This window comes from Carassius auratus, chromosome 8 (assembly GCF_003368295.1).
Source record: "Carassius auratus strain Wakin chromosome 8, ASM336829v1, whole genome shotgun sequence".
Classification (NCBI taxonomy): domain Eukaryota; kingdom Metazoa; phylum Chordata; class Actinopteri; order Cypriniformes; family Cyprinidae; genus Carassius; species Carassius auratus.
This window is the reverse complement of record NC_039250.1, coordinates 19,988,186-20,016,184: the sequence shown is the minus strand read 5'-3', so window position 1 is coordinate 20,016,184 and position 27,999 is coordinate 19,988,186. Positions and strand designations below refer to the sequence as shown.

The following is a 27,999-nucleotide window of genomic DNA, read 5'->3' as shown; positions in this document are numbered from 1 at the left end:
CTCACAGTTGAGCCGATGATGTACACCTCAATTGTGTTAAATGATAAACAGACATTTCCTTTATTGTCTTTATCATAGAGCCACACTATTAAAACTGCATACCACATCAATGAAATACTGCAGAACATCCACCATGCAAGTCATCCTTCATTCATATAAATGGGTCAGTTTCCAGTATTTAACAACACGGTTTCACTGAGAGAGCACTACTAAATTCACCCGTGCATTCAGATTGACACTACTAAACACACTTAAAACACCAGCACACTGGCTTCATGATTTCTTAATGTTTCTATACACGATAATGGAAAATCCCTGGTGCTTCAGGCACATATATATAAAGGGTTGAGTCAATGTGACGAGCCCCAGCAACCAGAGATGATGGTGACTTTGTCGAAACGGATGTCAAAGACAGGATTGACACAGATTACACAAAGCACCTCTGTTGTCACATCCTAAAGAATCTGGCGATGTTCACTTCTTCAGGAAGGATTCAGTCATTAGGGCAGTAAGGCATACACATACTTGTCTCTTCTCTGAGACATTTCAACACCAGTAGATTATTATATTGCACTTTAAAGGACCCAACTGAGTGAATCTCTCAGGAAACCAAAGATCACAGGGTCTGTATGAAGACGACAAAAACATGGTGGCAAAACACACGTTTACTGTATCATAAAGTTAGTGTTTTATCCCTCATTTATCCCCCTAAGGGAAAACAAGGACTGAGATCAGATGGCAACAAAACTTAAATCCAAAACAGGAAAGAGCCATAAAAAGGCTGGTAATGGGATCTGATGCTCCGCTGAACAGTGGAGTGCAGATTCCAGCGTCCAGATATAAAAAGGGCCTCTATGTCAGAATTAAATCTCTTCTCATTTTTCTCTGAGCACACAAACTCCTGCGTCACAGCGTTGTGTTGCCATTGAAGTCACCACCTCCCAGCTGTCAATCACGGGGTCATAACATTCAATGCTGCTGAGCAGTGAGTTCCCATCATATCTGCAGAAAGAACACAGATGCAGTATCAAAGCAAAAGATTAAGTCATTCATTTATTTTCTGGTAGTAACCAAGGCAAAAACCCAATTGAGAAGAGTATACCATGCTATACTGACATCTTACCCTGCAATGGCATAAAGGCGGCCCCTCAGGACCGTGGCTCCTACGTAGCAGCGTGGTGTGGTCATATTGGACACAGTGGTCCAATAGTCTGTGCGGATGTTGTACACCTCTACAGAAGACAGGTGGGCCGTGCCGTCAAACCCTCCAACAACATATATGTGATCATTCAACAAAGCCACACCAGCCCCTGTAGATGAAAGTAGCCACAGTATATAGCAGTGGAGATCTGCAAATTATGGTTTGATCGCAAACTAATAATACAACTTTTTTATATAGGGCAAAAGTTTATTTATTGTCTCTTCTATACATCATTTTTAAATATTATTTTACTGTTTTTGAGTCCAGCCTTGGTGAGCATAAGAGACTTCTTTCAAAAACATAAATGTTAACGACCCCAAACATTTGAAGGGAAGTGTATACAACATGCTATATGTACAAATGTTTCTATTCACCTAAATATTTCTTAGCACCTGTTATAGAATAATGATAATGTGTTAAAGGGATAGTTTGCCAAAAAAAAATAAAACATTTCTCCATGATTTACTCACCCTGAAGCCATTTTAGATGTACATGACTTTTTTCTAATAAAGTTTGTGTTAAAAAAAATATACATTTTAAAAGTTTCTGAACCATAATTTCTAGTTTCTGCTTGATGTCATACTAGCATTCATGAAAGAGTGGCATTCCAGCAGATTACATAGGCATAGCATAAGCTCAATTTTTATTTTTTGGTGAACTATCCCTTTAACATGTTAAATAGGATTCTTATGTGAGAGTACCTGAGCGTTTGTTGGCCATGGGAGTGACGCTGGTCCAGTGTCCTGTGTGAGGGTCATACCGCTCTACAGAATTCAGGATGTTCAGACCATCATAACCACCTGAATCCACAAAACAACACAATGTTTACACTGTCTGAAAAGCTACATGTCTATCTGAACATGTCTGTGCCAAGCCCTTTTTGCTATTATGTATGCTAGTTATGAGCAACTGTATTTCTGGATTCTCAGCACAAGACCAAAATCATATTCTTTTACCTTCTACAACAAACAAACACATTACCTAAACAGTAAATGAGACCACTGGCTACAACAAGTCCTGCTCCCTCCCTTGCAGTCTGCATATCTCCCAGCATGCTCCACTGGTCAATATTGGGGTCATAACGCTCCATGCTGGTGTGACGTCTACTGCCATCAAATCCACCCGCAACATAGATCATATCTGTGAAAGGGTAAAAGAAATCCGTCTAAACATGACTAGTTCTGAAAATGGCAACATTTTGATCGACACGCAGCTGGTTTGCTCAACCAACTTGCAAAAGAGAAAGATCTTCAGATGATGTAGACTAAGAACATTGTTTGAAGAAAATCATCCTGCTGTACATCCACCAAACCCACATAACTCACACTCACTGAACTCGTTTGGTTGGCAGATTCAGTTTCAGGCTTATGTGAACTGTACTGCTTTATTCAAAGCTCATGTGCCTAGAAGTATTCATAAACACAACCCACCTTGACCAAGAATCCAAAAGAAACTACTAAAACTCTAAAAAAAAAAAAAAAGCTACTACTAAAAACTAAGAAAACAAGCATTCTGAATAGATACCTCCAAGAGTTGTAGCTCCTGCAAGGCCTCGGCGTACATTCATTGTGGCAACAGAGTACCAGACTCCATCTTCATCTGCTGTGTAGTCTAAACACTCAACTGAACTCAAGCGTGATCGGCCATCGTATCCACCGATAACATAGACGCGATCATTCAGGGCGACGGTGGCAACATAACGTCGCTTCCTTGCAATGTTCTGGAATATAAATGTTTTGAGACAAATAAACTGCTGGTCAAATTACAGCATTACACTTCATCACATTAACATCTTTTAAAAAAATACTACATTACAGACAGACATGCTGTTTGCTTCATCACTGTTGCTCACTGACATTGGGCAAATGTTTCTAATCAATGGACAACATATAACTTACAGGAAGAAAGCTCCACTCTCTGGTTTTTGGATCATACTTCTCAACAACGTCAATGGGTGATTGCTGGCTGCCAAATCCTCCAATTACCAAGAGAACCTCTTTGGCACCTAAAACCCATTCCAATGTTAAATATTTATACAAGGCTTCACAAGAAGATCATGAACATGTTACAACACACAAAACTAATTCAGCGAAAGAATGAACTGACATAATGATTTATATATACACTGAGGATCAATTTGAGGCCTAAATATTGAAAACACACAGAGGCATCAGACCGAGTCTTGCTTGGGTTCGTGCACTCTGCATCTCGCTGCGTAACTCTGGCCGGAGGTGAAACTTCTTTGCCTCGTCCACCAAATCTCGACAGGGCAGACTGCAGTGTATCAGTGGCTAAAAAATAGAAGCAACACTCAATACAATGTACAAATATCATGCAATAATGCACACAAAAAAAAACACTATACAATAGTAGTGTTGGTCCTGATGGACTGAAAGTTAAATTTGTTAAATCAGCTGCCCTTGTATTAATGTGTCCTCTTTCTGATTTATTTAATTGGCCTCTGTCTACTTGTTCTGTTCCCTCTATATAAAAATGTGCAAGAGTTACTTCTTTTCTGAGAAACTTATTTTTAATCAATAATCATTGTATTTTAACGCATTAAGTATTCTCTCTCTATTTCAGTCCGGTCCATTCTTAATCCAATTTTAACTCAATATGCATATACTGAATAAGAAGTCTTGATGAATGATGTTTGGTACACAACGTTGATATTTTCCTTTTGATTTGAATATTACTTTTGGCAATGGTTTGCCTTGATTTGAATATTACTTTTGGCAATGGTTTGCCTTGATTTGAATATTACTTTTGGCAATGGTTTACCTTGATTTGAATATTACTTTTGGCAATGGTTTACCTCTTGATAATGTTGATTCATTTAAATATCTTTAAAGTTTTCTTTTATCTTTAATAAAAATAAAAGTCCCAGATTGATTACATTGTTAATAGAACATGGATGTTCAATTAATTGTTCTACATTTCAGATTCTGAAATAATTATTTCTCTTTCTTTGAGATCTATTACTTCCCTTTATTACTTTAGGCTATCTTTATTTTCCTGTTTTAACTTGTGCATGTTTATTTTTTTGTAATTTAGCTGTGGTTTGAGGGTGTGGGGACAGGTTGAGCATTTCATTTGTTCAGTATATTTGTAGTATAACTATATGTTCTATATGGTTGTTTTGTTCATTAAACATTAAACATCTTTGCTTCTAACTGCAGCATCCTGTACATTCATGCAGTCAGCATGTATTTGATTAGCAGAATCTGACCTCTATATCAATGACATCAGTGATGTATCGTGGGGTGAGCAGCGGCATGCGCACATACTCCAGCAGATCGGGTAGGTATGGCTCTCTCTCTTTTCTGTTGTGCTTCACCCAGTTCAGAACTGCCTCGAATACAGGCTCCTCTGAGTCAACCTACACACATAAAACAAAGATACACCATAGCAAAACTAACTTTATATGTTGCTTTTGAATTTCATGGTTTTATATCTGCGTCTTCGCCAAGTAACCATAAATTGAAGTCCAAACACTGTTATTACACCTTTAGAAGAATTGGACGGTGGTGAGAGACAGGAATTTAACAACACAATAAGGCAGATGTTTTTGTTTGAGTCCATGTGTATAAAAGAAGACAAAAAAGCAGGCTTATGAGTCTGCACTTACTGCATTTTCTTCATTAATGAAAGTGGCTAAAAGTCTCAAAAGCAATAAATACCATTTCAAATTTGTGGTCAAATGTGATGCTCAAAACCCCTAAACTGGTTCCCCATGTGCCAAATTTGCAGATTAATGTCTAACCCTGACCAGTAAGTGTGTAAAATAATGATTACATTCTATAATAATCTTTTGTATCACTTGTGGCCTTAAAGAGTAAATATAGAATATTTTATCCCTTACAAAAATTAACTATGCTTTAATTATATAAAAGTACAGTAACCATGTTTTAGTTTTGTTTTTGTTTGTTTTTGTAAATGGATTACCATTTGTATTTATTTTTAAATAAATTCATTTGTAAATTAATTTTTAATTCGTGGCATGGTTTAACAATAGTAACCTTTGTCTCTGGATTTATGGCAAAATATTAAAATGTACATTTTCATAGGGGTTTCGTAAGAGTTGTCTGTCGCAGCTCCCCCTAAACCTGTAATAAAATCTGATTATTTTTCAGCCAAATTACTACAGTAACATTACAATAGATAATGATGTTGTTTATACAGTATTTTGAGTGAGTGTGAGCAATGTGCTGCTGCTGCTTGACTAAGTGAACAAATGCAAAACTACAAAAGCATCTTTACAGAAGAAACGGACCTTCACTTGAAACCCTGAACAGTAGTTTTGATTCTCTGCGCTAGCTGTGCGCTTCCACAGTCAACTCTGGTCTCTCTCTCTCTCGCATTGATTACTCTAAGACTGATCCAGAAAGTTTGGTGGAGGCGTGGAGAGCGCACGTGCACAACCGATCCATGATCTATTAGAGATTTAATTATCGAATGGCAGATTTGGAAATGATCGCTTTAGTACATTCGGCAGGCAATTATACAATAATAAAATTAAAATAGTGGACCAGATCGGCTGCCAGGCCACCGGGAATTGTCCCGGTTCTCCCGATCTCCAGTCCGTGCCTGATTTCCACAGACACGCAGAATGTGCAGGATTCATAAACTGTCTTTTGCGGCTTAATATTCGCAGACACCAGTGGTTCATATCATGCTTCGATTCAAGTGTACTGACCTACTTTTTATTTATTTGTCCAAAATGTGGCATATTCCTTCCATGTTAGACAATAGCAATCCCGTTTTAATGACTAGGTTCTACGAACCAGACTATGATTCTTGCATCGCGGCCGTATGTCTCAATAGTCGGTGCAATTTGGGAAAGAAATCAATTAAATCTGTATGTGGATGTGTGTAAATATTCAAATGTAATCCCTTTTGTAATCTTTAATATTTTCATAAGTAACTGGAATTTAATTACTCATTTTATCTTAGTAACTGTAACTGATTAAAGTTACATTTATTTTGTAATTAAATTACGTAACGCCGTTACATGTAACTAGTTGTGTAGTAGTGACAGAAAAGAACTATTTCCATCATTTTGAATTCAGATGATATTACTTGGGTGTAAAATTATCTTATTTTGTTTTGACTGCTTCTGTATATTTCTGACTTGAATGTTGTAATAATGAATAAAGTTTCCCAAGTGCACTTGGACTTGGAGCAGAGAAGGTCAATGCAGACAATCTCACCTGGATCTCATCACACTTGATGAGTTTTTCCACCTCACTCTGACTGAGCAGCATAAACTCTTCCTGTTGCACCACCTCAGCAAAATGTTTCTGTGAGAACAGTTCAGCTGCCTGCATCAAGTCCAGACAGTTATGAGTTTCTGCAAAGTCTCTGATTCCCAGACAGTTTGATGGATCCAGCTGACTATTAAGGAAATCACAGCAAGCTCTCTTCACACCTGTGGAGAACAAAACACAAACATCAGACTGGCTTGAAAATACAATCTGCATGAAATACAGCAGAATGACATCTAAATCCACTGCAGGTATTAGTACTAAATCAGGAAAATGCATTTAGCAGAAATGAAAACCAAAGTCAATGATTTATATTGCAGATATATTATGTGTGGCAGACAAACTTGCTTCGATTCAAGAAAACACTTTTTTCCATTGGTAATTTAGTGTGCTAGGAAACAATTATTCGCATTAATGCTGGTGTCCGACTAGAATGGATTTGCCTGAGGGATTTGGCTAGTTATACAGCTCTTAATGGAAACTACCATTTCCTTCTGCTCAAAGCAACCCAGAAGCCTGATACTGCCACTGTCATTCTCGACAAAAGGGAAGGCGTTACCTTGGTATCAAGTTACTTTTTGTTTATGCAAAACATAAATGTATTACTTTCAGGATGAAGTACTTTTCAAAAAAGCTTTCAGGCTTTGTCCCAGGGCTTTTGGGTTTTTGTCACAACCTTTGTCAGAAATGTCCTCTAGTTTGAGTACACAAGAGATTTTGTTGATGCCTGAAAAGATTATCCCATTTCAGACAATAGACAATTGCCCTACTTATCATGTTGTTCAAATTGGTATCGATGCCAGATCTTAAAAGTATCTGCGATGTGTTGTTTTCCATTTTAATTCCAAGGACACAGTGTTCCTTAGAAGGCTAAGAGCGATGCACGTCTTTTTCTTCCACTTCCAATCTCAAAGTTGGCCAGTGGTTACATAATTATATTATAAACATAATAGGAGACACAAAATTATTAAATGAAACTCTAATCCTGAGAAGTGGGTATGAGTGGTCTCACACCACATTTCAAAGGCAAGTGACTCAATGTGATTCATGTTATTTTTATATATATATATATATATATATATATATATATATATATATAAAAAAAAGGTTTTCTGATTTGTTTAAAACCATCACTTTCAGTTTCTATAAAAAATAAATAAAAAACACAGTATTTTTTACCCCACATATCTACAGTGAGTTTTTAGCTAAATTGGATGTATTCACAGAAGGATGTTATACAACTTTCTTTTTTAGAAAATATATTAATTATTCAGCAAGGACTTGTTAAATTGTTTAAAAAGTAAACATTTTTATATTTTTACAAAAATCTTTCATATAAATGCCCTTCTTTGAATTTTCTATTCAACAAAGAATCTTCAAAAAGAAAGTATCATGTTCCCAGAAAAAAAGAACAACCATTGTTACTCATAACATATACAAATTACATAAATAAAAAATATATATTTAAGAAAAAAATATACATTTACAAACACCCCATCCCCGGGATAGTGTGCAAACATAACAACAGCATTAAATAAAATAAAAAAATTATTACAACAAGCTCTAATTTCTTTAGTTCGGTCTGGTAGGATGGCAAAAAAGGAGACCAGATACATCTGAAATAATCCACAGCCCCCTTAAAGTGATGCATTAATTCTTTCAAATTAAAATATATCATTACCACTGGTGAAATAATGGGGTTTGTCCTTAATCCAATTAAGTAATTGCATCTTCGGGGAATAAAAAGCAACTTCTGAGCAAAAGTTTAGCCCCGGTGCAAGTGTCAAGTTATTGTGTACCAGACCAAGTATAAAGAGCCAAGGGTCTTTACATATTTATCCAAATATCTTCTTTAGACCTGGCTCCAGAATCGTGACATTAATCGACAAAAGCAAAACATATGGCTATGCGATGTGTACCAACACTACTCTTACACTTTGAGCAAACTGACAACCTTGGCAGATTAATTTTAAGAATGTATGGGATGAATTTTTTTTTTTTTTTAATGGAGACAGAAGACAGAAAAATCCCTCAGTTCTTAGAGTTCAGTCAGATTCTTCTGTAATCTTTATCTTCTGCAGCTGAGCTCTAATAGCTGGTCTGTGGCAATAATTGCCTCTAATCTCATGCAGGTTTGTACTTGTGTTTGTCTCCATCACAATTCATCACATCATGCTGCCACATGTAAAATTTACCAAAATAAATGTATCATAATCAGCACAGGTAAAAAATAAAAAAGGCTTCATCATGTGCATTATTCAGATGTGCTGATCTTGTTATTTACTTTCAGTGTATGTAAGAAAACCATGAAGTTGTCCAAATAATCACATGGGCTTGGTAATATTAAAATCCCATAACAAAGAAACAACAACTTGAGCTGAGCTGGTTTGTACATTTGTACCTTTGAGCTGCAGGAGACAGGCAGCAGGCAGCAGCTCCTGAACGTTTTCTACTGTAACCAGCACCGTCTCGGTGTAAACAAAATCCAACAGGATCTCCATGGTGGCCGCTGTGAGGCCCTGAATGTCCACAAAGGACTTCCCTTTTTCAGCAAGCTATAGAGCAACAAGAAAATGATGAGACATAAGCATATTTAACATGACATATTTTTGTAGGCCAAAACATGGAAGCAAGCAAGTTCTCAACTACTCACTCATCTGCTTTTACAGTCTCACCGTGTTTTTGATCATACTCCTGCAAACTATATATCTACATTAAACTTTCATTAAAAAAAATTCAGTCCCACTTCATATTAGGTGTCTTTAAATACTAGGTACATAATAATAAAATAATGAACTGTAAGTTAGAATTAAATGGAAAACACTTTGCTGCTTAAGGTTAGGTGCAGGTCTGGGGGTATGTTTAGGTATAAAGGGTAGAGGTATGGTCAACTGTAATTACAGATGTAATTACAAGACGTAATAAAAAGTATAAGTTGATTGTATCAAATTATCCATTTGAAAGTAAGTACATAATAGTTAAAGATATTAATATAAAGTGCATTCAATGTTTCTCTAAAGATCAAAAGAGTTATGCAAGTGTAGTTCATTTATAAACTATGTATAGCTTTATCTTTTGCTGATTGCATTTAGGCTTTTTAAAAATTTTAAAGTTGTGAGAATTTTCATGATGAACAAAACATTTAAGTAATACACTTCACAACCATTGCCCAGATTTACAGTCTAGAGAAGTTGATGCCAGTTGCCCAAAGTCAGAGCCACTCTGCAGATTTGAATGCATTATATAATGGTTTAGGGCTGCATGATTAATCGAACATGATCATCATGCACATCATGTCAGAAAAGCCGGTTCTGTGATTAGCAGAAAATCTCCGTCACCTGCTTTCAGCATTTATTACACAGAGCCGTAGTTCACTGACAAGCTACGTGAAAAAAAAACGGGGGAAAAATGCAGACAATATAACCATACGATTATGAAATCGAAAAAATAGTTTGATGATAATTTAGGAAACCAGTTAATTTTTTTTTAAAGTCTATATTTACCTAAAATAGGGTGTTGTGAGCAGCACACAACTGTTTAATTCATACTTGAAGCCAGAGGGCACCCTTTCAGAGAAACTCCACATATGCCTAGTAGAAGTAATGCTCCAGGAAATCACTAATATGGGCTGCAACCATAGACAGTAGGCGTTTCTCAATGTCAAGGATACTTCCTTGGCAGGACTGATCCTTCCATGTCACTTCCTTCAGAGGCTAGGCGAGACTCCTCTTTAGCATTCGGGAGAACACGTAAATGGAACAGGCTAGCAAGTGCACGTAATTGCGTCATTACGTCAGTGAAAAGGTCCGTTTGAATGGTATCGTTAAATTACTTTGGACAACTTAACTAGTTATTTATAAAAGAAATGCCAATGACGCAACCAAGTTAACATTTGTTAAATGACAGGTCCAGTTCAGTTAACCATTTGTATTTGTATAATTTACAATATCAATATGGTAGTAATTTGTACTGGCATTTAAACGTTAAACTTTACTTATATTTACTACAGTTATAACAAATGTTTGGTAACGTAAATAAAAACCGTTAACGCTCCGACTCCACTAACGTTCGACATTTTTACATTTTTGAACAAGATAGCAAAGCTGCGCGCATAGGATTGTGGGTGATTTGAGAACGCGAAGGATACACATATGCATCCTTTCCTGTGTATGGCATATTTTTCGAATGAAGGACTCAGTCCTTGGTTAAAATTCCGAGGATCCTCGACATTGGAAAAGTCCTTCGACGGATGTCGATGACGTATCATCCTCGAAATACTGGCTTCCGAGGATCCTTCCTGGACATTGAGAAACACCTAGTAAAAGAAATGGATACAGCGGCCCCATTGGATTCAACAGTGACAAGTGAAGTCAATTAGAAGCACGCACTTCCTGGGGGTCGAGCGTACTGCGCAGACTCAAACTGAGCTTGATGACGTAGAGGTCACGTGAGCAACCTGTCTGAAAATTGTAAGTCTTCTAATCGCTGTGCCAAGAGAAATCTGAATCACCCACCGAATCTTGTAGACGTTATTGAACAATTTTGTCCCGTGTCTTTTATGGACTCTCTATGGGCTTCTCCCTTGACTTCATGCCTCCACGTCCCCCCGATAGCCTCATAGACATTAAAAGATTGCCTATGAGCTTCTCCTCCAGTCCATACGGTAATTTCTCTACTGTGCGACAGAGAGTCGCAGGTTGTGATGCAATCGTTAGCCTATTTTTACAAAAACTGCTTCTACAGGGCCACAACGTAAGATACAAGGTAATGGGGCCTTGGGGGCCTACATTTTTGTGTTGCTTTAGAAATAATGAATGGGCAAATGGAGTCTTTAAACGCCTCAGATGTAAAGTTATTCCCTGTCAAAGTGACGCAAAAATGAATGGGAGTCAATGGAATGCTAACAGCAGGTGGGGGTCCGCTAGCCAATGGCGGCGCCCAGGGGTGCTTCAATAAAAAAAATGAAACCCTGCCCCCCTGGCTGCATCCGAAAACTTAGGCAGCTGACTTGCTCTCTCGCTGCCATATGAGACAGTGGGTCTCATTCATGAAACATTCGTAAATATACGAGTAAATATCTGAGTGATTTGCGCGTAAAGAAAACTTCCCGAAAACTCTTCTCCTGATTCACAAAAACTTCGTAAACGTCAGATGTGATAGTGAAATGTGTGTGTGTGTTAATGAATTCCAATCAGTCGTAAATGGGACGCGCGTGCACGCTCACTCTCAATTACCATAAATCCCGCCTATTAAATCCGACTGACAACTATATATGAGCATCATATTATGACACCAAACGAAGGATTTCAACATGTCTTCTCAAAAGCGACTGAAAAAGAAACATTTCTCAGCTGCAGAAATTGAAGTTTTATTATCAGAAGTTCATTCAAAACGCCACATTTTATTTTCAAGCGTACTAGTGGCGTATCAGGTCCTAAAAAAGGAAGTTTGGCAGCATATTACAGATCCTCCCTTACGAAAAATTACCATGGTTTTATTATAGTAAAACTGTAGTAACCCATGGTTTTTTGGCGTATTGATTCCCATTTGTCTAACCACAGATTTATTACATATAACGTGGTTAAACTGGTTAATATAGAAAAACCATGGTTAATTTGTGGTTACCATGGTTTAACTATAGTAACCATGGTTTTTTGGTTTCATTTGTAGTAAAACCATGGTTAATTTCCGTAAGGGCTATTACTGGCTCTCATAATAAAAGTTAAAAGAAAAACCGTATGTAATTAATTTATATAATATTTTTTTCAAAATGCTGTGTAAATATGTACCCGATTATGAATTAAAATGCAGCCGTATTAATGAGCAAAACGTTCAGACGTTAAACGCACTATTTACGCGTGGCTGGGAGCAGGTGTAGATTTCTTTCGTACCAACTAACATTTGGAAAATACGAACGTTTTAATGAATCCGAAAATTTACGCCAAAACCACTTTACACGCGATTTACACACAAATTCGTTCTGCTCGTGTTTCATGAATGAGACCCAATGACTTTGCAGGAAGTATTTTTGCACGAAGGCACTTCATGAAACAGGCTTCTGAGGCAGTGCAGCAGTTAAATGGTCAACAACAAAATAGAATGAGTTTTTGTGATAACTAAACTAATATATAATTACTATAATACTGATTTCTCGCTAGAACTAACATTAAAAGTGCAAAAGGTTAGTCTGAAATATACATTTACACAAAAACTGACCACCAAATGCATAATTCAATTATAATGAATATTATAATAATATGTACTCAGATAAAGCATATATTGCTGTAGTTGTGTGTTTATTAGTCACGTTTTTCACCATTTCCTGGGTTTATTCTTTGGGGTGTATTTGGAGTTTCCACGCGAGAGCGCCCTCTGACCTTCGGATGGAGATTTACTACTGATCACAGAAACATGCTTTACTGAAAGATACAGATGACAATCGCAGCTTCTGTCTAATCGCGATTTCAATTTCATTTCGATTAATCGTGCAGGCCTAGAACCATTACATTTTCACTATATTACTATAACTAATGTTTTTTTTTTAAGCTACAGACTATGCATCAATCCAACTGGAGGACATCAAACATTGCAAGCCATGTTTTTGGGAACTCAGGTAAAGGAAGAAACAGGAAAAGTTATGAAAAAATGTAAATGGTTTAATATCAAATATATCCTTATGTTGTTTTTATATTGTTTAAAATCAGTTCAGATTTTACAAGTCATGTAGTGTATTCCAGTCTGAAGAATAATAAACTCACAGAGCTTATTTTCTGCAATAATTTATTAAGCCACTACTATTACTATTATATAATATATATTCCTATAACACTATTTTTCTTACATTGTACCAGAAGAGAGGAGTGACATGCTCATCAATGAGTCAGCAATGAAGCTTGACAACATGTGTTGTGTTCCCTCTTGTAACTCTAAATCAACTTCAACTGAGAATAAAGAGACTGCCTCCTACTGTAAAGGAGCAGAACTGTAACAGAGTTAGATTTTTTAAATGTATTTTTTCATTTGTGCTTATTTTATTGATACAGAATAGAAAATAAGACAGGAAATGATGATGAAAAGCAACATTAAAAACATTAATAACTGAATAATCAAAAAAGCTCAACATGTTGAAGCTTGTCTGCTGACTGCCATGTCAAGATCCAGTGACAACGACAATTTGTTGACATTCATTTAGCTCATTATAGTTTTTTAATAATTTGTAATAATTAGTGAACAGACTGCTCCAGTTAAGACCACAGTGATTTGTGTAACATGTGAGAGATGAGTGTGCATGTAGTGTACTTGTTACCTCACTGGTGAACATGGCACAGAAATAATCACTGCAGGCCGCCAACACAATGCGGTGGGCTGGAAAATCTGTGCCCTCCACCCTCAGAGTGATGTCACACAGCGTGTTGCTTTTTCTCAGGGCGTTCATGGCATTCAAGATGGATTTGGCATGTGAATTGGTCATGATGTCCTTGGGCGCCATGACCACAGGGGGAGGGGTGGAGTGGCAAAACCTCAGGCACTGCAGGATGATGATTTCTGTAGGACACAACCAATCAGTGAGTAACACAGCTGATCCCAAATACATATAAGACATTTTTTTCTTCAGTGGAACATAAAATACAATATTTTGAGTTAGAGTTTTAGGTTTCTGTTACCTTCAACTTCCATTGTATTTTTTGTCCATATGATGAAAATTGATGGGAATCAAACTGTTTGGTTACTAATAATCCTTAAAACATCGACTTTTATTTTCAACAGAACAAAAAGGTCATTCTGGTTTTTAACGATATGGCAGAATTTTCATTTTTGGGTGGACTATTCCTTTAATATCAGACAATATTTGTCCATATCTGCATCTGTATTGTAGCTTAAACGTTTACACCAGTACATCATCATTCGATGAGAATGTTATTTTTTAAAAATTTATTAACCAAAAAACCTTCCAAAGAAATCACAGAAAGGAACTGATCTTTAATGACAACTGCAAAAACAGTAAAATTATAAAATGATAGATTCTTCATGAAACAGCTAAGTTCCCATCCTTTTGGAAATATAAACATCTTCAGTACATTTTTTTTTAAAGTGAGTGTAGATCCATAAACAATCATACGCTTTAGGACAGGTCTACCTGTAGGCTGTGATAGACAGGGTACTAGTTACACGTGTATTACAGTAGACGGGAAACAGGAATAAATTCTTCGTATTTCATATAATTTTATTAGTATAACGTAATCGAAACGTGTTGGTGTAAATCAGGTGAGAGTTTAAGCCTCACAGAGGTGAGTTGAGGCTACATGCTAAAGCTAACTGAAAACGTATGCTAACCCACACATACACATCTCAGTTTGAACTCACAACGTCCAGCGGATCCACAGCAGAACAGAAACGGACCGGGACTGGATGACAGCACACGGCTGTGTATCTGGACATTTGCTGTCACCCCTTATAGGGAGACCCTTACAGGTGTGAACTGAATTAATTTTACTCCAGCAATGAAAAGAGCAGAGCTCACGTGAGCGCGCATCTTCAGCAAAACACTGCGACGTCATCAGCGCGCGTGCGCACTGCGACCCCTGTGCTCGCGCTTCATCTTATATTAAAGATTCAGGCATTTAATTAATAAATAACTATGAAAAAAAAAACGTTTTATGATAAAAAACGATATAATTCGCTATAAAATTTACTGTTTTATAAAACAACTCAAGACTCAACAACTCAACAAGATGAACTTTCAGATAAAACTATTCCTGATTAACCTACAACTACCACAAGGGTGTGGATTTTAAATGCTTTAAGAACTACACATCAGTTCCAGTCTTTATGTAACAATTTGTTAGCAAGTTATGTTTTTATTAAACACAGTTTATGTTTGATATATTACCGTTGCTTGAAGTAATGTAAACTACAGTCTTCAATGGAAACTTTCACGTCATTTTCCATTTTCAGACTACAAACTGAACATCTCTGTTTGTACAATAATTTCAAGTGAAAAGTAGTCATGCAATCTTTTAACAAACACCTCTGTCATGACTAAAATCTGTCATGATTGTTGTTCAAGTTAGGCCTTAACAACAGTTGTGTTGGATTTGTGTACTACCTTGTAGGTTTTCTGATCAATATTAGAACCTCAAACTTTGGTTAGCTTTGGTAACTAACTGAAATAATTTGAATACAACATTTTTTAAAACTAAAATATATTTATATTCATATGTACAAACACACACTCACAGTGGAGATCACAATTAGAGAATAATTTATGAACACAGAAATACAATTATTTCTTACATCCGAAATAATGTAATCTTCAAGGTTCAAAATTTGAAGGAATTTTAGTGGTGGGCTGCTTTATTGTGCTAGTAAAAGAGTGTTTTATAAAATAACCAAAGCTTTCCAACAATTACATGTTATTTTGTGTAAAACACAGTGATCCAAATTAGCGAAACAGCTATTTTCAGTCTGGTTTAGTTCAGGACTCTGGCTCAACCTTTTCATTATTTCAATGTTTTCCTGTTTTGCAGTGTGACAGGGACATTGTCCTTCATTAAAATTTCTGGCTGATTGGGCGATGAATGCAGGAAAGAAACTGCATGTTGAGGTTCTGATAAACATTTGCATTCACTCTGCCATGTAGCTGTATAAGAGGCCTGACTCCTGCAGAAGAAAACAACCCCCAGACAATGACACTTTCTCCTTCAACTTTCACTGACTTTAAGGACTTTGGGTTCAGTCTTTCCCCAGTCTGATGACAAACATGTTTCCCATCAGACCCAAATAAAACTTGCTTTCTTCACTTAAGTGAACTTTGAACCAGTTCTCTTCTTTCCACACAACATGCTCCTCAGCCTTTTTGGGGAACTTGAATGAGTTAGTGACATTTTAAAGATGCATTATTCTAGAAATCACATATTTGGAACAATCACTTTAGTATGGCTCACTATCTTGCAAAGTCAGTGAAAACTGGAAAGTTAGGCTGCCAGTTATAGGGTTTGTCAGATAAAGGAAATTAGCACAAGGTGTCAGATTAACACAGATAACTGGAAGGTATTTTAAGTAAGTGTTCTCTCTCTCTCTCTCTCTCTCTCTATATATATACACACACACACACCAAAAGGTCAGTATACTTAAAAAAAATACTATTAATGATCAAAGCAAGCAATTCTTGATGTTTCATCTTTATTTTGCTCTTTTCAAATATCTTGACTTCCCAAACCCCGATTTTCTCAAACAAAAGATCAAATTGTGTCCCAACGTGAAACACACTGCTGAAGCTCTAGGTTAAGCATTTTAGGTCACAAATTAAGGTTTGATCATACAAACGTGTTTGAGAAAACTGAGACTTAAGCATGTTCATGTGTTTTCCCTAAAATTCTTACAAAATACAGAAGCATAAACCAACAGATCAGTCAGACAGGGTTTCTACAGAACAAGTGAAATGTAAGACTTTTAAAGACCTTTTTAATACCACCTTATATGAAATTTAAGATCTACACCTGTAATGGAAATACACATTATTTTACATACATACATGTAATATTTAATGTTTTAAATGTAAAAAGAAAAAAAAAAATCATCGCTCTACGATACATTTATTTATATTTATTTATTTCTACGATATACAGTGAACTTTTCATATCAGCAGACAATATTCCACACAAAATATCCCACGAAACTACCACATCACTGAGATTTTTGGTGGTGCACAATGATTCTGAAGCAATATTTTCATTAGTGTTCTAACAGCTTTAAATACTTAAATCTGCATGTTTTTATTTACCTTTATAAAGGCCTATTTGTTAAACTGCGTGTAAATGGTTGTAAACAGTCATCAGGTCCCTCAGACTGAAGCTATTTAAGCAGTAAATGTGACCAAAAATATTTAAGACCCATCAAATTTGAAATTAGGACATATTTTAACTTTTTAAGGCCTTTTATTAGGAATACGTTATTTAAGACATTTTAAGAACCCTGGGCGGATGAAAGATGAGAGTGTTGGAGGAGGTAGTGCCTCTCCAGACCTCTGTAATGCTTTATGGTTTATTCTAGTGATTTACAATAAATTCTGTGCTGCACTGAAAAGCTGAAGAACAATATAAACACAAGACTACCTCATTTATGAAGTATCTTAACTAATAAACATCTTACTAAAATAAATGTTAAAATCCTTCAAGAGATAATACAATGATTAAATTAGCATTGTGTCGGGTCCAGGTTCATTGTGAAGTGAGCAGGCACTGGCCAAAGTTTGAGTGATTTATTTTTCTTTACAGCAGAGTATCATCTGTGCAGCCTCCTTCCAGGCCATAGCGGAACTCCTGCAGGTTTGAGATGCCATAAAAATGGACAAACGCTGCTGCCACAACCAGCACATGGAATATCTGATGAGACTGAAACTGAGAAAGCAAAACAGACAGAGACCACAGAAACTTTTTTTGCAATGCAAAAGTAAGCTATTTTCAGTCAAAGTGAGACTTCCATTTAATTAGCTGCTATAGATGAATCACAAAGTCCTGTAAACATCAAAACTAGTTGCTATAAAACTTTGTGTTTATGATTATGATAAAAAAAATTACAAATTCAATTAATATCATCAGTATAAACATCAACAAGCATATCTGTTTTTGTACTGCTAAAATATGCTATTACACTACTTTCCAATATAAAAATGTCCTTGAGTCTTACCCAAATGTCACATTTCCCAGGGAAGTAGCGTTCAGGTATCCGTGCAGCATAAAGTGCTGCTCCGCTAATGTACATGGCACCCATCAGATAGAACCAGCCCATCTGACCCACTGTCATTGCCTTCACAAAACCCTCTGTGATGGTAAAATGCATTGTGGGGATGATCCCACTCAGACCGAGGCCCAGGAAAACACCTAAATATGAAAAAAAAAAGGTTTTATGAAACATCTGAAATTAATCAGGTAGGTGGAATACTCTGAGAGGCAGAAGAGAATGTTACCTGCACGTGTGGACCGGTGGCGAGGGGTGGCGAATCGGTCCAACTGGGCCACAATGATAGCAGCGACACCCAGCACACACACAACAAAGAGATAGATGAGCCGCGGCCGAGGAGAGCAGTAAAACGAGTAGTACAGCCAAGGAACGAATGAGCCCATGATCAAAAACGTGATACCAGAGTAATCCAACCTACAGACATGAAGAACATACACTCGAGTTACTGAAGGTCACATGTTCCTTCAGAAATCACCCTAAAACACTGATTTGGTGCTAAAAAAAAAATTTAGTGTTAAAAACTGTTGTGCTGCTTGAGATTTTTGTGGAACAGATACATTTGTTGCCTCTCATAAAATGCATACACACAAAGAGCATAAAAACGGGTGTCACTTACTTGGAGAAAGTCCTGGAGACCTTCTCCGAGTGGCAGTAGACAGTGTGAAAAAGCCAGGAGAAGCACAAACAAAGAACTGCACCCAGGAAGAACGCCCCAAACACCACCTTCTCCTGCACGGGTGCCATGAAGGATACGTTTGGCCGCAGCATTGTCAGAGTACCCAAGAACAGGAACAGAATTAAGCCTGTAGGGATACATTACATTAACTCAATTGGCCTTTCAAACTACATACCAGACACATAATTATACATTAGAGTGCCATCCTCAGGGCAGTGATTCACAAATATTGGATTATCACATTACAAATATCGTTCAATTTATCTTTCTTAAAAAGCCAATGGGGTTATATGACATACTACTGTTTAAAAGTGACCGTAAACACTTATACATTGTTCCAAATTATTTCTATACTCATCAAAACCGTATAGAAAAAAAATCTATCATGGTTTCCATAAAAACATAAGCAGAAAAACAGTTTCAAACAGTGATTGTAATAATAAGAAAGGTTTCTTGATCTACAAGTCAGCAAATTAGAACGACATCATTCTAATTTGATGCAATTATATGAACGTATTCTGAAATACACAAAATACATTCAAATACAAAACAGTAACAATAAATGCAGGCTTGTGCATAAGAGACTTTCTTTCAAAAACATAAAAAAATCTTGACCTCTAACTTTTGAACAATTTTTAAATGTATATAATAAAACAGGAAATGCTTAATAAAAACTGCTGAGGAGTATGTTTTTCTGATAGTCATTTAATAAAGAGGCTACAGTGATATATAGTATTTCAAGAGATGCTTGTTTTGTAACATTAAAAGGTTTTGCATTATCATTTCACATAACACAAGCACAGACCCAGCAGGTGCGTCCAGATGTTTCCAGTTTCTGTGTGAATCCTGAAGATGCTCCCAAAACAGGCACGGAAGGACGGCATGGGCGGGCGGTGTCCATGCAGCAGGTAATCATTGTCCTTTAGCCAGTCGGGGAGAAGATGGTACGGAATAACTCGCCAGCATCCTTCCCATACCTGGTAATGGAAAGACTTTGCATTAAAGGTGCCCTTAATATGCAACATTCACTTTCACATGTTGTTTGAACATAAATGTGTGTTGGCAGTGTGTGTACACCACCATCCTATGATGATAAAAATCCACCCACTCCTTTTATTTTGTGTGATTTACTGTTTTTCTTTTATTGTTTGGCTCATCTACAGCATAGACAGCATATCACACTGCTGTCACTTAAAGGGTTAGTTCACCCAAAAATTTAAATTCTGTCATTAATTACTCACCCTCATGTAATTTTATTTATCTGATATAAACATGTGACTTATTTCCAAGTGGTTTAAAGAGCTGTAAAGGCACAGCCCTATTTTGGAAAAAGGGAGCAGGGAGCAGCACCTCATTTGCATTTAAAGAGACATGCACAAAAACAGCGAGTTTCTGCTTCCACTCAAAACAGGCATTTTAAAATTAAATAATAAACGATCTGTGGGTTATTTTGAGCTGAAGCTTCACAGACATTTTCTGGGGACACCCAATTAAAATATTTTTCTGCAATATATATTGCGATATGAAATCTAATCGAATTTTTTCTTACAAACAGAAATGGGGTGAGCACACTTACATTCTCATTTTAAATGATTTAAACATCGACACCATCGTGTCAATTGATTAATATGCGCGAGGGAGAGAGAGCAAGACAACGCTCATGTTGTTTGAAAACGGTGAGCGTGTGGCCGGGACTCGCTCGCTCTTTCTCTCTCTTGCACGCGTACGCGCTCTCTCTCTCTCTCTCTCGCGCGCGCGCTCTCTCTCTCTCTCTCCACCAATCACATTCGTCAAGGGCCGGGGAGCAATACAGTTAATGAATAACGGATAAACTACGACAGCCTACATCGCACATCCTGCGATGTGACTATCGTGGATTCGTACATCGCAATATTGAAGCTTAAACGACACATCGTGCAGCCCTAAAAAGGGGTATAATGGGTCCCCTTTAACACAAACATATCAGACTTGAAATAGGCCACATTTAAATAACAATCCATTTAAAACATGAACATTGCGATTACCGTATTTTCCGCACTATAAGTGGATTATAAGGCGCACCTTCAGTGAATGGCTTATTTTAGAACTGTTTTCATATATAGGGCGCACCGGATTATAAGGTGCATAGAATAGAAGATACTGCAGTCAAACGTTTGACTGGGTTTGTGTTATGCATCCACTAGATGGAGCTGTGCTAAAGGGAATGTCAACATTTTGACAGAGTGCCTTGATCCATATATAAGGCACTCCGGATTATAAGGCGCACTGTCGTTTTTTGAGAAAATTAAAAATACAGTAGTTAAACACATGCGATTTTGAAAATACATCAATAGGAGTACCAGGACAGTTAAGCATAAACATCTGTTACCTTGTGTACAAACTCCTCCATCTTCTCCATAGCATGGTGTGCCTGCATGGGCAGTGTAGCCACCCGCAAACCTCCTTCATCCTCATCCTCTTCCTCATCAGGTAATGCTGATGCTCCCTGCAACAACAATCATGCTTCTAATTATCTTTTAGTTAAGTAAGTTTAGTTTTTCTTTCCTCACTCCAGCTATTATATGTACATTACCATTTAAAAGCTTGGGGTCTCGGCAGAGCTGCATTTATATGATTAAAAATACAGTAAATATAATTTTTTTTTTTAAATAACTCTTTCATTTTAATACATTTTAAAATACTGCTGATTTGTCAGATTGTTTAATGTATAGAAAGTTCAAAAGAATATAATTTATTTGAAATAGAAACATTTTGGAACTTTATAATTGTTTACTTTAACCTGTTAACTGTCACTCACGTTTTTGAAGATAGACTTGAATGTGCATGATACAAACCTAAATTTTTATAATTCATGACTGAAAACATTTTGTAACATGATTTTGATGTGCCATTTACATGGTAATGCAATGTCTGATTTTAAAATGGGTTTTAAAGAATGAATTTTGAGATTTTATGTTTTCAAGTGATATATAACTTCTGATGATTTCTAAAATGTGATAGAGAAAAAGGCAACGAGGAAGTATTTTTTTTAAACAAAGGTCAAAGCTCCTTTTGTAATGTAGATTTCTGAGGGTGCACTCTTGTCATAAATTAATCTATAACTTTTCCTACATAATTTTTAACAAAAAATATTGGTAAATATATATATTTGGGAGTCTTAGACCTTTCCAACGATATACAGTTTGTCAAGATTAGATTCGATTTGATTGTAATATAGTATAGTCAACGTAGGCGTCCCGTATACGGGACAGGGTGACATTTAACAGGTTAAAAGAAAATGCCACAGTTTTTTCCATACTCCACTATGTTCTTCCCTCAACTTAGACGAGTTGATATGCACCTCTCCCGTCTCATTGCGTGCACTCAATCGCTGTAGCGTGGCGCCACTACGTCAATATTCATTCCTTAGGAGCCAAACAGGCATGAATTTAGAATTTATCATTTTGAAATTATGAAATTATGAATTGATCGTTTTCTGGTATTTTCATCGTTAACAGTAATTAGATCATATTTTGCTATAGAGTGTGTTATTGTGCTGATATCTTATCTCTGATTGTACTAACAGCTGACTCCTGAATTTTTTTAATTCTTCATCTTCCGTGTGGTTAGTTTACAGCAATAATAGAAATGAAGCATTGCCAACTAGTTTTATGGCCATTTTTACCCTTAAGCCATTTTTTTTTTTAAATGTGCACCATCTTTTGAGTCAAATTCTTCCATTTGGGCTTTTACCAAGCAAATTAAATCAGTATTAACAAAACTGATCTTTCAATGAAGAGGAAACACAGAAGTGGCATTAGAAGTGGCTAATTATAGTTTGCATTTTTACACTATGTAATATTATGTTTCTCAAAACAAATAAATCTCATCAAATTACTGTTTTTACGTATTTGTACATTTATTCCAAAATAATAACAAAAGGCAGTAACAATACAAACAATATATTTTATTTGTCAACTGATGTTCAGCTGTTCTTTTTATCTGTACCAGCGGGTGTCGCTGTTGGACAGTTACTTTATAAAAACGAGCGACTTGCACTTTTTGTATCACATTTTGTTTTTGTAATATCGATAACTTTCTCATCCATTTTTTTTTTCTCTAAAGAGACTCTGCCTCCCTTGCCTTGAGTGATGCCATGCAACAACTGATGGCAGAAGCCATACAACAAACAAACATAAATTTATCTTAAATTATGTTCCTTGCGGCTTTGAGTTTATATAAATGTTGTCAGATTATTTTACATAAATTAATAAAGTGATGAATGGAAATTGAGCAGTTCAATTAAGTATAGAATTTAAGTGAAAATGGGCATATGTGGGATCACCGAGAAATGAAATGTTTTTTTATTTTTTTTTATTACAATTTATTATAAAAATTGATGATGCATACTACATACCAACAAGCAGATGAGCACTAAATTAAATCCCTACACAAAGCTCAGCAGAACTGTTCGCTTTTGTATTTGAAAAAAAAAAAAAGATTTTGAAGTGTTCTGCACAGAAATGGTTGATAAAGCAACAAAGTACAAAGTATTCACCAGATTTGAGGAAGAATAAGTAATCCGTCAGGTCACAAATAAAAAATCAATAAATGATAAAAATACATTAAAAAAATCAATAAAAACTTAAGTATCTCAATTAAAATGGTCTCATGATTATTTTAATATATAGTTTTAAGTCTATGTTTTGCTGTAGTGTGTCAGTAGTAAATATCAGTTTATATTTCCAAACATTATTTTTTCTATTAAATTCTATTAAATGTAATAATCCAGTGAGATTTTTGTCTGACAGCAGCCAGTGCTCCACACAGAGATCTGATCTCATCATCATCATCATCCAGTCCGTCTGGAATAACAGAACAAACTGAGACAGACTCAATCCAGAAGAACTGTGGCAATGTCTCCAAAATGCTATAAGAAACATGCAAAGCTACAGTACTGAGCAGAGGTTTAGGCACTTGTGTAAAAATGCTGTAAAGTGAGGATGCCGTCAAAAATAATGCCATAAATAGATTTTATTAATTATCTTCCATTAACTAAATTATATCGACATTTGGTGTGACCACACTATGTGTTAAAAAAGCTTTTAATAATGACAAAGCAAAAACAGAATTGTCACATCTTCATACATTTTGTTACCTTAAAAATAACATAACTGAAATATGTAGATTGCATAAGTATTCAAGTACAAGTACACACTACTTAGCTTCAGCTTCAGCTTCACCTTTATAGCCTCAAGTCTTTTTGGGTATGATTCAAAAAGCTTTGCTCATCAGAATTTGGCAATTATCTGCCATTCTTCTCTTCACCTCTAAAGCTCTGTCAGGTTGGATTGGGGCATACACACATTTTCAGGTTTCTCCAGAAATATTTAATTGAGTTCAATCCCAAACTGTGGCTGGGCCACTCAAGGACATTCACAGAGTTGTTTATAAGCCACTCTTGCTGTGTGTTTAGGTCATTGTCCTGTTGGAAGGTGAACCTTTGACCCAGACTGAGCTTCTGAATGCTCTAGACTAGGTTTTCATTAAGGTCATCTCAATATTTTGGTGCATTGAGCTTTTCTAGTCCCTCGGTCTCTACTACCAAAAAACAGGCCCACAGCATGAGGCTGCTACCAGCACATTTTATTTTGGGATGCTACTGTACAAATTATAAGCAGAGCTGTTTCCTTCAAACATACTTTAGTATTGAGGTTCATCAGACCAAAGAATCTCGGTTCTCAGAGTCTGAAGGTCCTTCAGGTGTTTTTTTTTTTTTTTTTTGCAAATTCCAAATGTGTTTTCATGCATCTTCACTGAGGCCATAAAGCCTAGATCAGTGGAGTACTGGAGTGATGTTTGTCCTTCTGTAGATTTCTCCCATCTCTATATATGATCATGGAGCTCCACTAGTCAATATCAGCTTCTTGGTCACCACTCTAACCAAAGCCCTTCTCCATTAGCTGCTCAGTTTGGCCAGGAGTCCAGCTCTAGGAAGAGTCCTGGTTATTTCAAACTTCTCCTGTTAAAGGTAACAGAGACTACATGCTTCTGTGAACCTTCAATGAAGCAGAATGCTTTTCTAAACTCTTCTCCAGATGTGTGGCTTGATGCAAATCTGTTTCTAAACTTGGATTTTGTGCTGATATGCATTTTCAGCCGTTTAACCTTTTAATAAGATGTGTGTGCCTTTCCAAATCATACCCATCACAAACAAACAATTATGGTCACACTTTAGTTTTGGATACAATTCTCAATATTAACTATTGACTTTTGCCTCACGTAACTATTAATCTATTAATTAGCCTACTGTTCGGTTATAGTGTAAGATGTAGAATATGGTCACGCATAATAAGCCATTAGTATGTGCTTTATGAGTACCGTATTTTCCGGACTATAAGTCACACTTTTTTTCATAGTTTGGCTGGTCCTGCGACTTATACTCAGGTGCGACTTATAGTCTGAAAAATACGTTATAAACTGCTAATATAGTAATATGCAAGCAACTAGATAATTACTAAAGTGTTACATTAAATAAATAAAATGTTTGTGTGTGTGTGTGTGTGTGTGTGTGCATTATTGGGCGTGTGTGTGCAAAAATACAGTACTGGCTAGCAGCAGCTGGGCATTCCTTTTGTGTGTTCTTTACTGGAAAATGCTAATGCAATTTATAGGGCTCATATTCTAATTGCATCTGCTTGCTGATTTATAATATGCATCATCAAATATTTCATTTAAAAATAAAACAGTGTAGTTTACAGCAGAAACGGCGACAAACGATCGTGACTCCTGGCACAAACTCTGGTAGCTGATACACAAAAGTGTAAAATAATAATAATAATGAAAGTAATACCGCTGTGGGAACTTTGCATCACAATTTTAAAAAACACCACCGCACGCCACCGAGAACAGTGTAGTATTTTTTACAGAGAAAATTGAAGAAACGGCGAGAAAGACCGTGGCAGCTGTCACAAACAGAAGTGGGGGTGAGACCTGCTGCCAGAGAGAGCACCAGCCCCTGCAGAACATGGGTCAATTTTCTCATTGGTCTGAACTCTGAACAAAACAACAGGTTTATTGACAGTGCTGATTTATTCTTCCAGCAGGCGGAGTGTAACTGTTTCCCTATCGCAATTCTGGTCTTACCGTCCCCAAATTTAAGACCTCTTGAAATCATAATTAAGACTTTTCTGTACAATTTACAAATTTGATACAAATAAATTTAAGACTTTTTTTAAGACCTGTGGAAACCCTGAATGCTGTGCCGAAAAGTGCTGCGAAGTGATTTTCCGCCATTTATTATAGTCATCATTTTTATCCACTTAGGAAATCACCACTGTCTATTTTGGGTCACCATATAACTCGTGTATCTACTCATGTAACCGTCTCTAAATAGGGAAAACATGGAAGTCTTTGGTAGCTTCTAAATTCATCCCTGTTTGGGTCCTAAGGAATGAATGGTGCTAAGCTTAATGCTAGCATAGCGGCACCGCACTACATCGATTGAGTGCAAGCACAGAGACGGGAGAGGTACGTATCAACTCGTCTAAGATGAGGGAAGAACATAGTGGAATATGGGAAGACGGTGGCATTTTCCTTTAACCTCTAAACTATTTAAAGTACCTTTGCAAAATAAATTTATAAGTTTCTTCAAATAAAAATACTGCTACTACTGACCCCAAACGGCATTGTGTTTTATTTTTCCCTCACAACTCACTCTCGATTTCTCAGCTTCAGCTGTATTTGTCAGCAGCGGCCCAATATCGGAGAGATCTGCGTCCTCATCTTCAGAGGGGCACCGCTCCGCATTACTGTGGGAGCCACAGTCACTACGGTGACACGTTGTCATGGGGAGACAAACCCGAAACTCCTCAGAGTTTACACCTCCTTCCACAGTTCACAATCTGGGCCTGATGAGGATGCAGAAAAAGTACAGATTAACACATGGCTGTTAAAAACATCGGCCATGTAGTCAAGACTTATCATGGATTTTATAATATTCCATTCTTGACATATCAAATTGGTTGATATATAATAATTGGTTCACTTTACCCTGTCAGAAATTAAAGACATGATGTCAAAGGGGCCCTTAAGCTAATTTCTTGTACTTGATTAAACGTAAACTAGATTAAACATAATCATTTTGTATTCGTGCAATCTGTCATAATATGATCAATTATTTTTCTGCTCAGATCTGGTCAGATCTGGCTGCTCCAATTTCCATGGTGTTAAAGGTTTACATCCCGTTATCTTAACGTGCTTACAGGCTAACCAATCAAACTAATAATTAAACCATTAAAACAAAACAAACATCTGCGGATTCTCAGGTCGAGCAACATTCTGCTAAACGTCCTGTGTTTGTATTATTATTATTATTGCTATTATAAGACGTGTAACATCGCTGTTATAATATGACTGAACTGAATCCGTTTTGTCAAACCAGCTGACACTAGCCTGAATGCTAATGCAATGCACTATGTTTTGATTTGATCATGAATTTCAAAAACACAGTCACTTTTATCACATTTCCCAGATTAATATTACCGACTAGATTTAATAATATAAGAGCTCGGTGTTGATACGTCACCTGGCTGACAGGCTGTGAAATCAGTGGATGGGAGTTTACCGGCAGCCGCTGCTCGCCGTCTGGTCGCTAGGAGTCTCTGAACCTGTAGAACCAGGCGGTTCAGTTCATTAGCAAATTACAAGACAAATCGCTTAATTGATACAGATGAAACAGTCTTGTATGATATACGCTGTGTCAGCTCGCGGAGACAGTGTGGGCACGTCCTGCGTCTCTGTCAGAGAGGGAAGAACACGTGGTACCGGAACCGGTTTGACCCAGGGCTGTGACTGTGAGCTGCGGACGTGCGGCCTGGACGAATCCATACTATCCGGCCCACAAATTCACCTGTTGAATGTTTTGTGCTGTGTTATAGTGTCTTCAACTGGAGTAAAAAAAGAAAGAAAGAAAGCAGGACAAAAAACCTACTGCAGTGGTTCTCAAACGGTTCTCAAACTTTTTATACCAAGTACCACCTCAGAAAATATTTGGATCTCCAAGTAATGACTAACATTAAAATACAGTAGTGTAGTTGGCCTGACTTTTCAGCTACAGCTCTGCACAGTTGGAGAAC

The 27,999-nt window shown here is 36.7% G+C and overlaps 2 protein-coding genes across 4 annotated transcripts; both read right to left on the bottom strand.

Annotated features, from left to right (window-relative positions):
* Window positions 1-31: 31 nt before the first annotated feature.
* klhl12 (kelch-like family member 12) lies at window positions 32-14,996 on the bottom strand. The gene is made up of 12 exons (XM_026270118.1): window positions 14,830-14,996; window positions 13,772-14,010; window positions 8,867-9,020; window positions 6,412-6,629; window positions 4,431-4,580; window positions 3,378-3,492; window positions 3,100-3,206; window positions 2,726-2,921; window positions 2,183-2,341; window positions 1,903-2,001; window positions 1,124-1,310; window positions 32-1,002 (listed from the first exon to the last, which is right to left on the bottom strand). The coding sequence occupies exons 2-12, from the start codon at window positions 13,952-13,954 to the stop codon at window positions 876-878; spliced, it is 1,695 nt and encodes a 564-aa protein (XP_026125903.1). The 5' UTR covers window positions 13,955-14,010; window positions 14,830-14,996; the 3' UTR covers window positions 32-875.
* A 1,639-nt stretch (window positions 14,997-16,635) lies between these two features.
* Window positions 16,636-27,726, bottom strand: LOC113107530 (adiponectin receptor protein 1-like). Of its 3 annotated transcripts, XM_026270116.1 has the most exons (9): window positions 27,618-27,726; window positions 27,450-27,531; window positions 26,580-26,772; window positions 21,252-21,368; window positions 19,689-19,860; window positions 18,824-19,010; window positions 18,434-18,621; window positions 18,154-18,347; window positions 16,636-17,864 (listed from the first exon to the last, which is right to left on the bottom strand). In XM_026270116.1, the coding sequence occupies exons 3-9, from the start codon at window positions 26,709-26,711 to the stop codon at window positions 17,736-17,738; spliced, it is 1,119 nt and encodes a 372-aa protein (XP_026125901.1). In that variant the 5' UTR covers window positions 26,712-26,772; window positions 27,450-27,531; window positions 27,618-27,726; the 3' UTR covers window positions 16,636-17,735. The 3 variants fall into 3 exon arrangements, with proteins under 3 accessions (XP_026125901.1, XP_026125902.1, XP_026125900.1); XM_026270117.1 differs by lacking the exon at window positions 27,618-27,726 and having other exon boundaries at window positions 27,489-27,613; XM_026270115.1 differs by lacking the exon at window positions 27,618-27,726 and having other exon boundaries at window positions 27,450-27,601.
* Window positions 27,727-27,999: the final 273 nt, after the last annotated feature.

What these genes read in the sequence shown, in the direction of transcription:
- klhl12 (XM_026270118.1), bottom strand. Translation starts at nt 13,954, where the DNA reads ATGGCGCCCAAGGACATCATGACCAATTCACATGCCAAATCCATCTTG. An exon ending in AGGAGCTACAACTCTTGGAG is followed by an intron (nt 2,342 to 2,725) that starts GTATCTATTCAG and finishes ACCCTTTCACAG; the next exon opens with ATATGATCTATGTTGCGGGT. An exon ending in CATGGCCAACAAACGCTCAG is followed by an intron (nt 1,311 to 1,902) that starts GTACTCTCACAT and finishes TTTCATCTACAG; the next exon opens with GGGCTGGTGTGGCTTTGTTG.
- LOC113107530 (XM_026270116.1), bottom strand. Translation starts at nt 26,711, where the DNA reads ATGACAACGTGTCACCGTAGTGACTGTGGCTCCCACAGTAATGCGGAG. An exon ending in CTGAAGCTGAGAAATCGAGA is followed by an intron (nt 21,369 to 26,579) that starts GTGAGTTGTGAG and finishes TTGTTGTTGCAG; the next exon opens with GGAGCATCAGCATTACCTGA. An exon ending in CTGGGAAATGTGACATTTGG is followed by an intron (nt 17,865 to 18,153) that starts GTAAGACTCAAG and finishes TTGCTTTCTCAG; the next exon opens with TTTCAGTCTCATCAGATATT.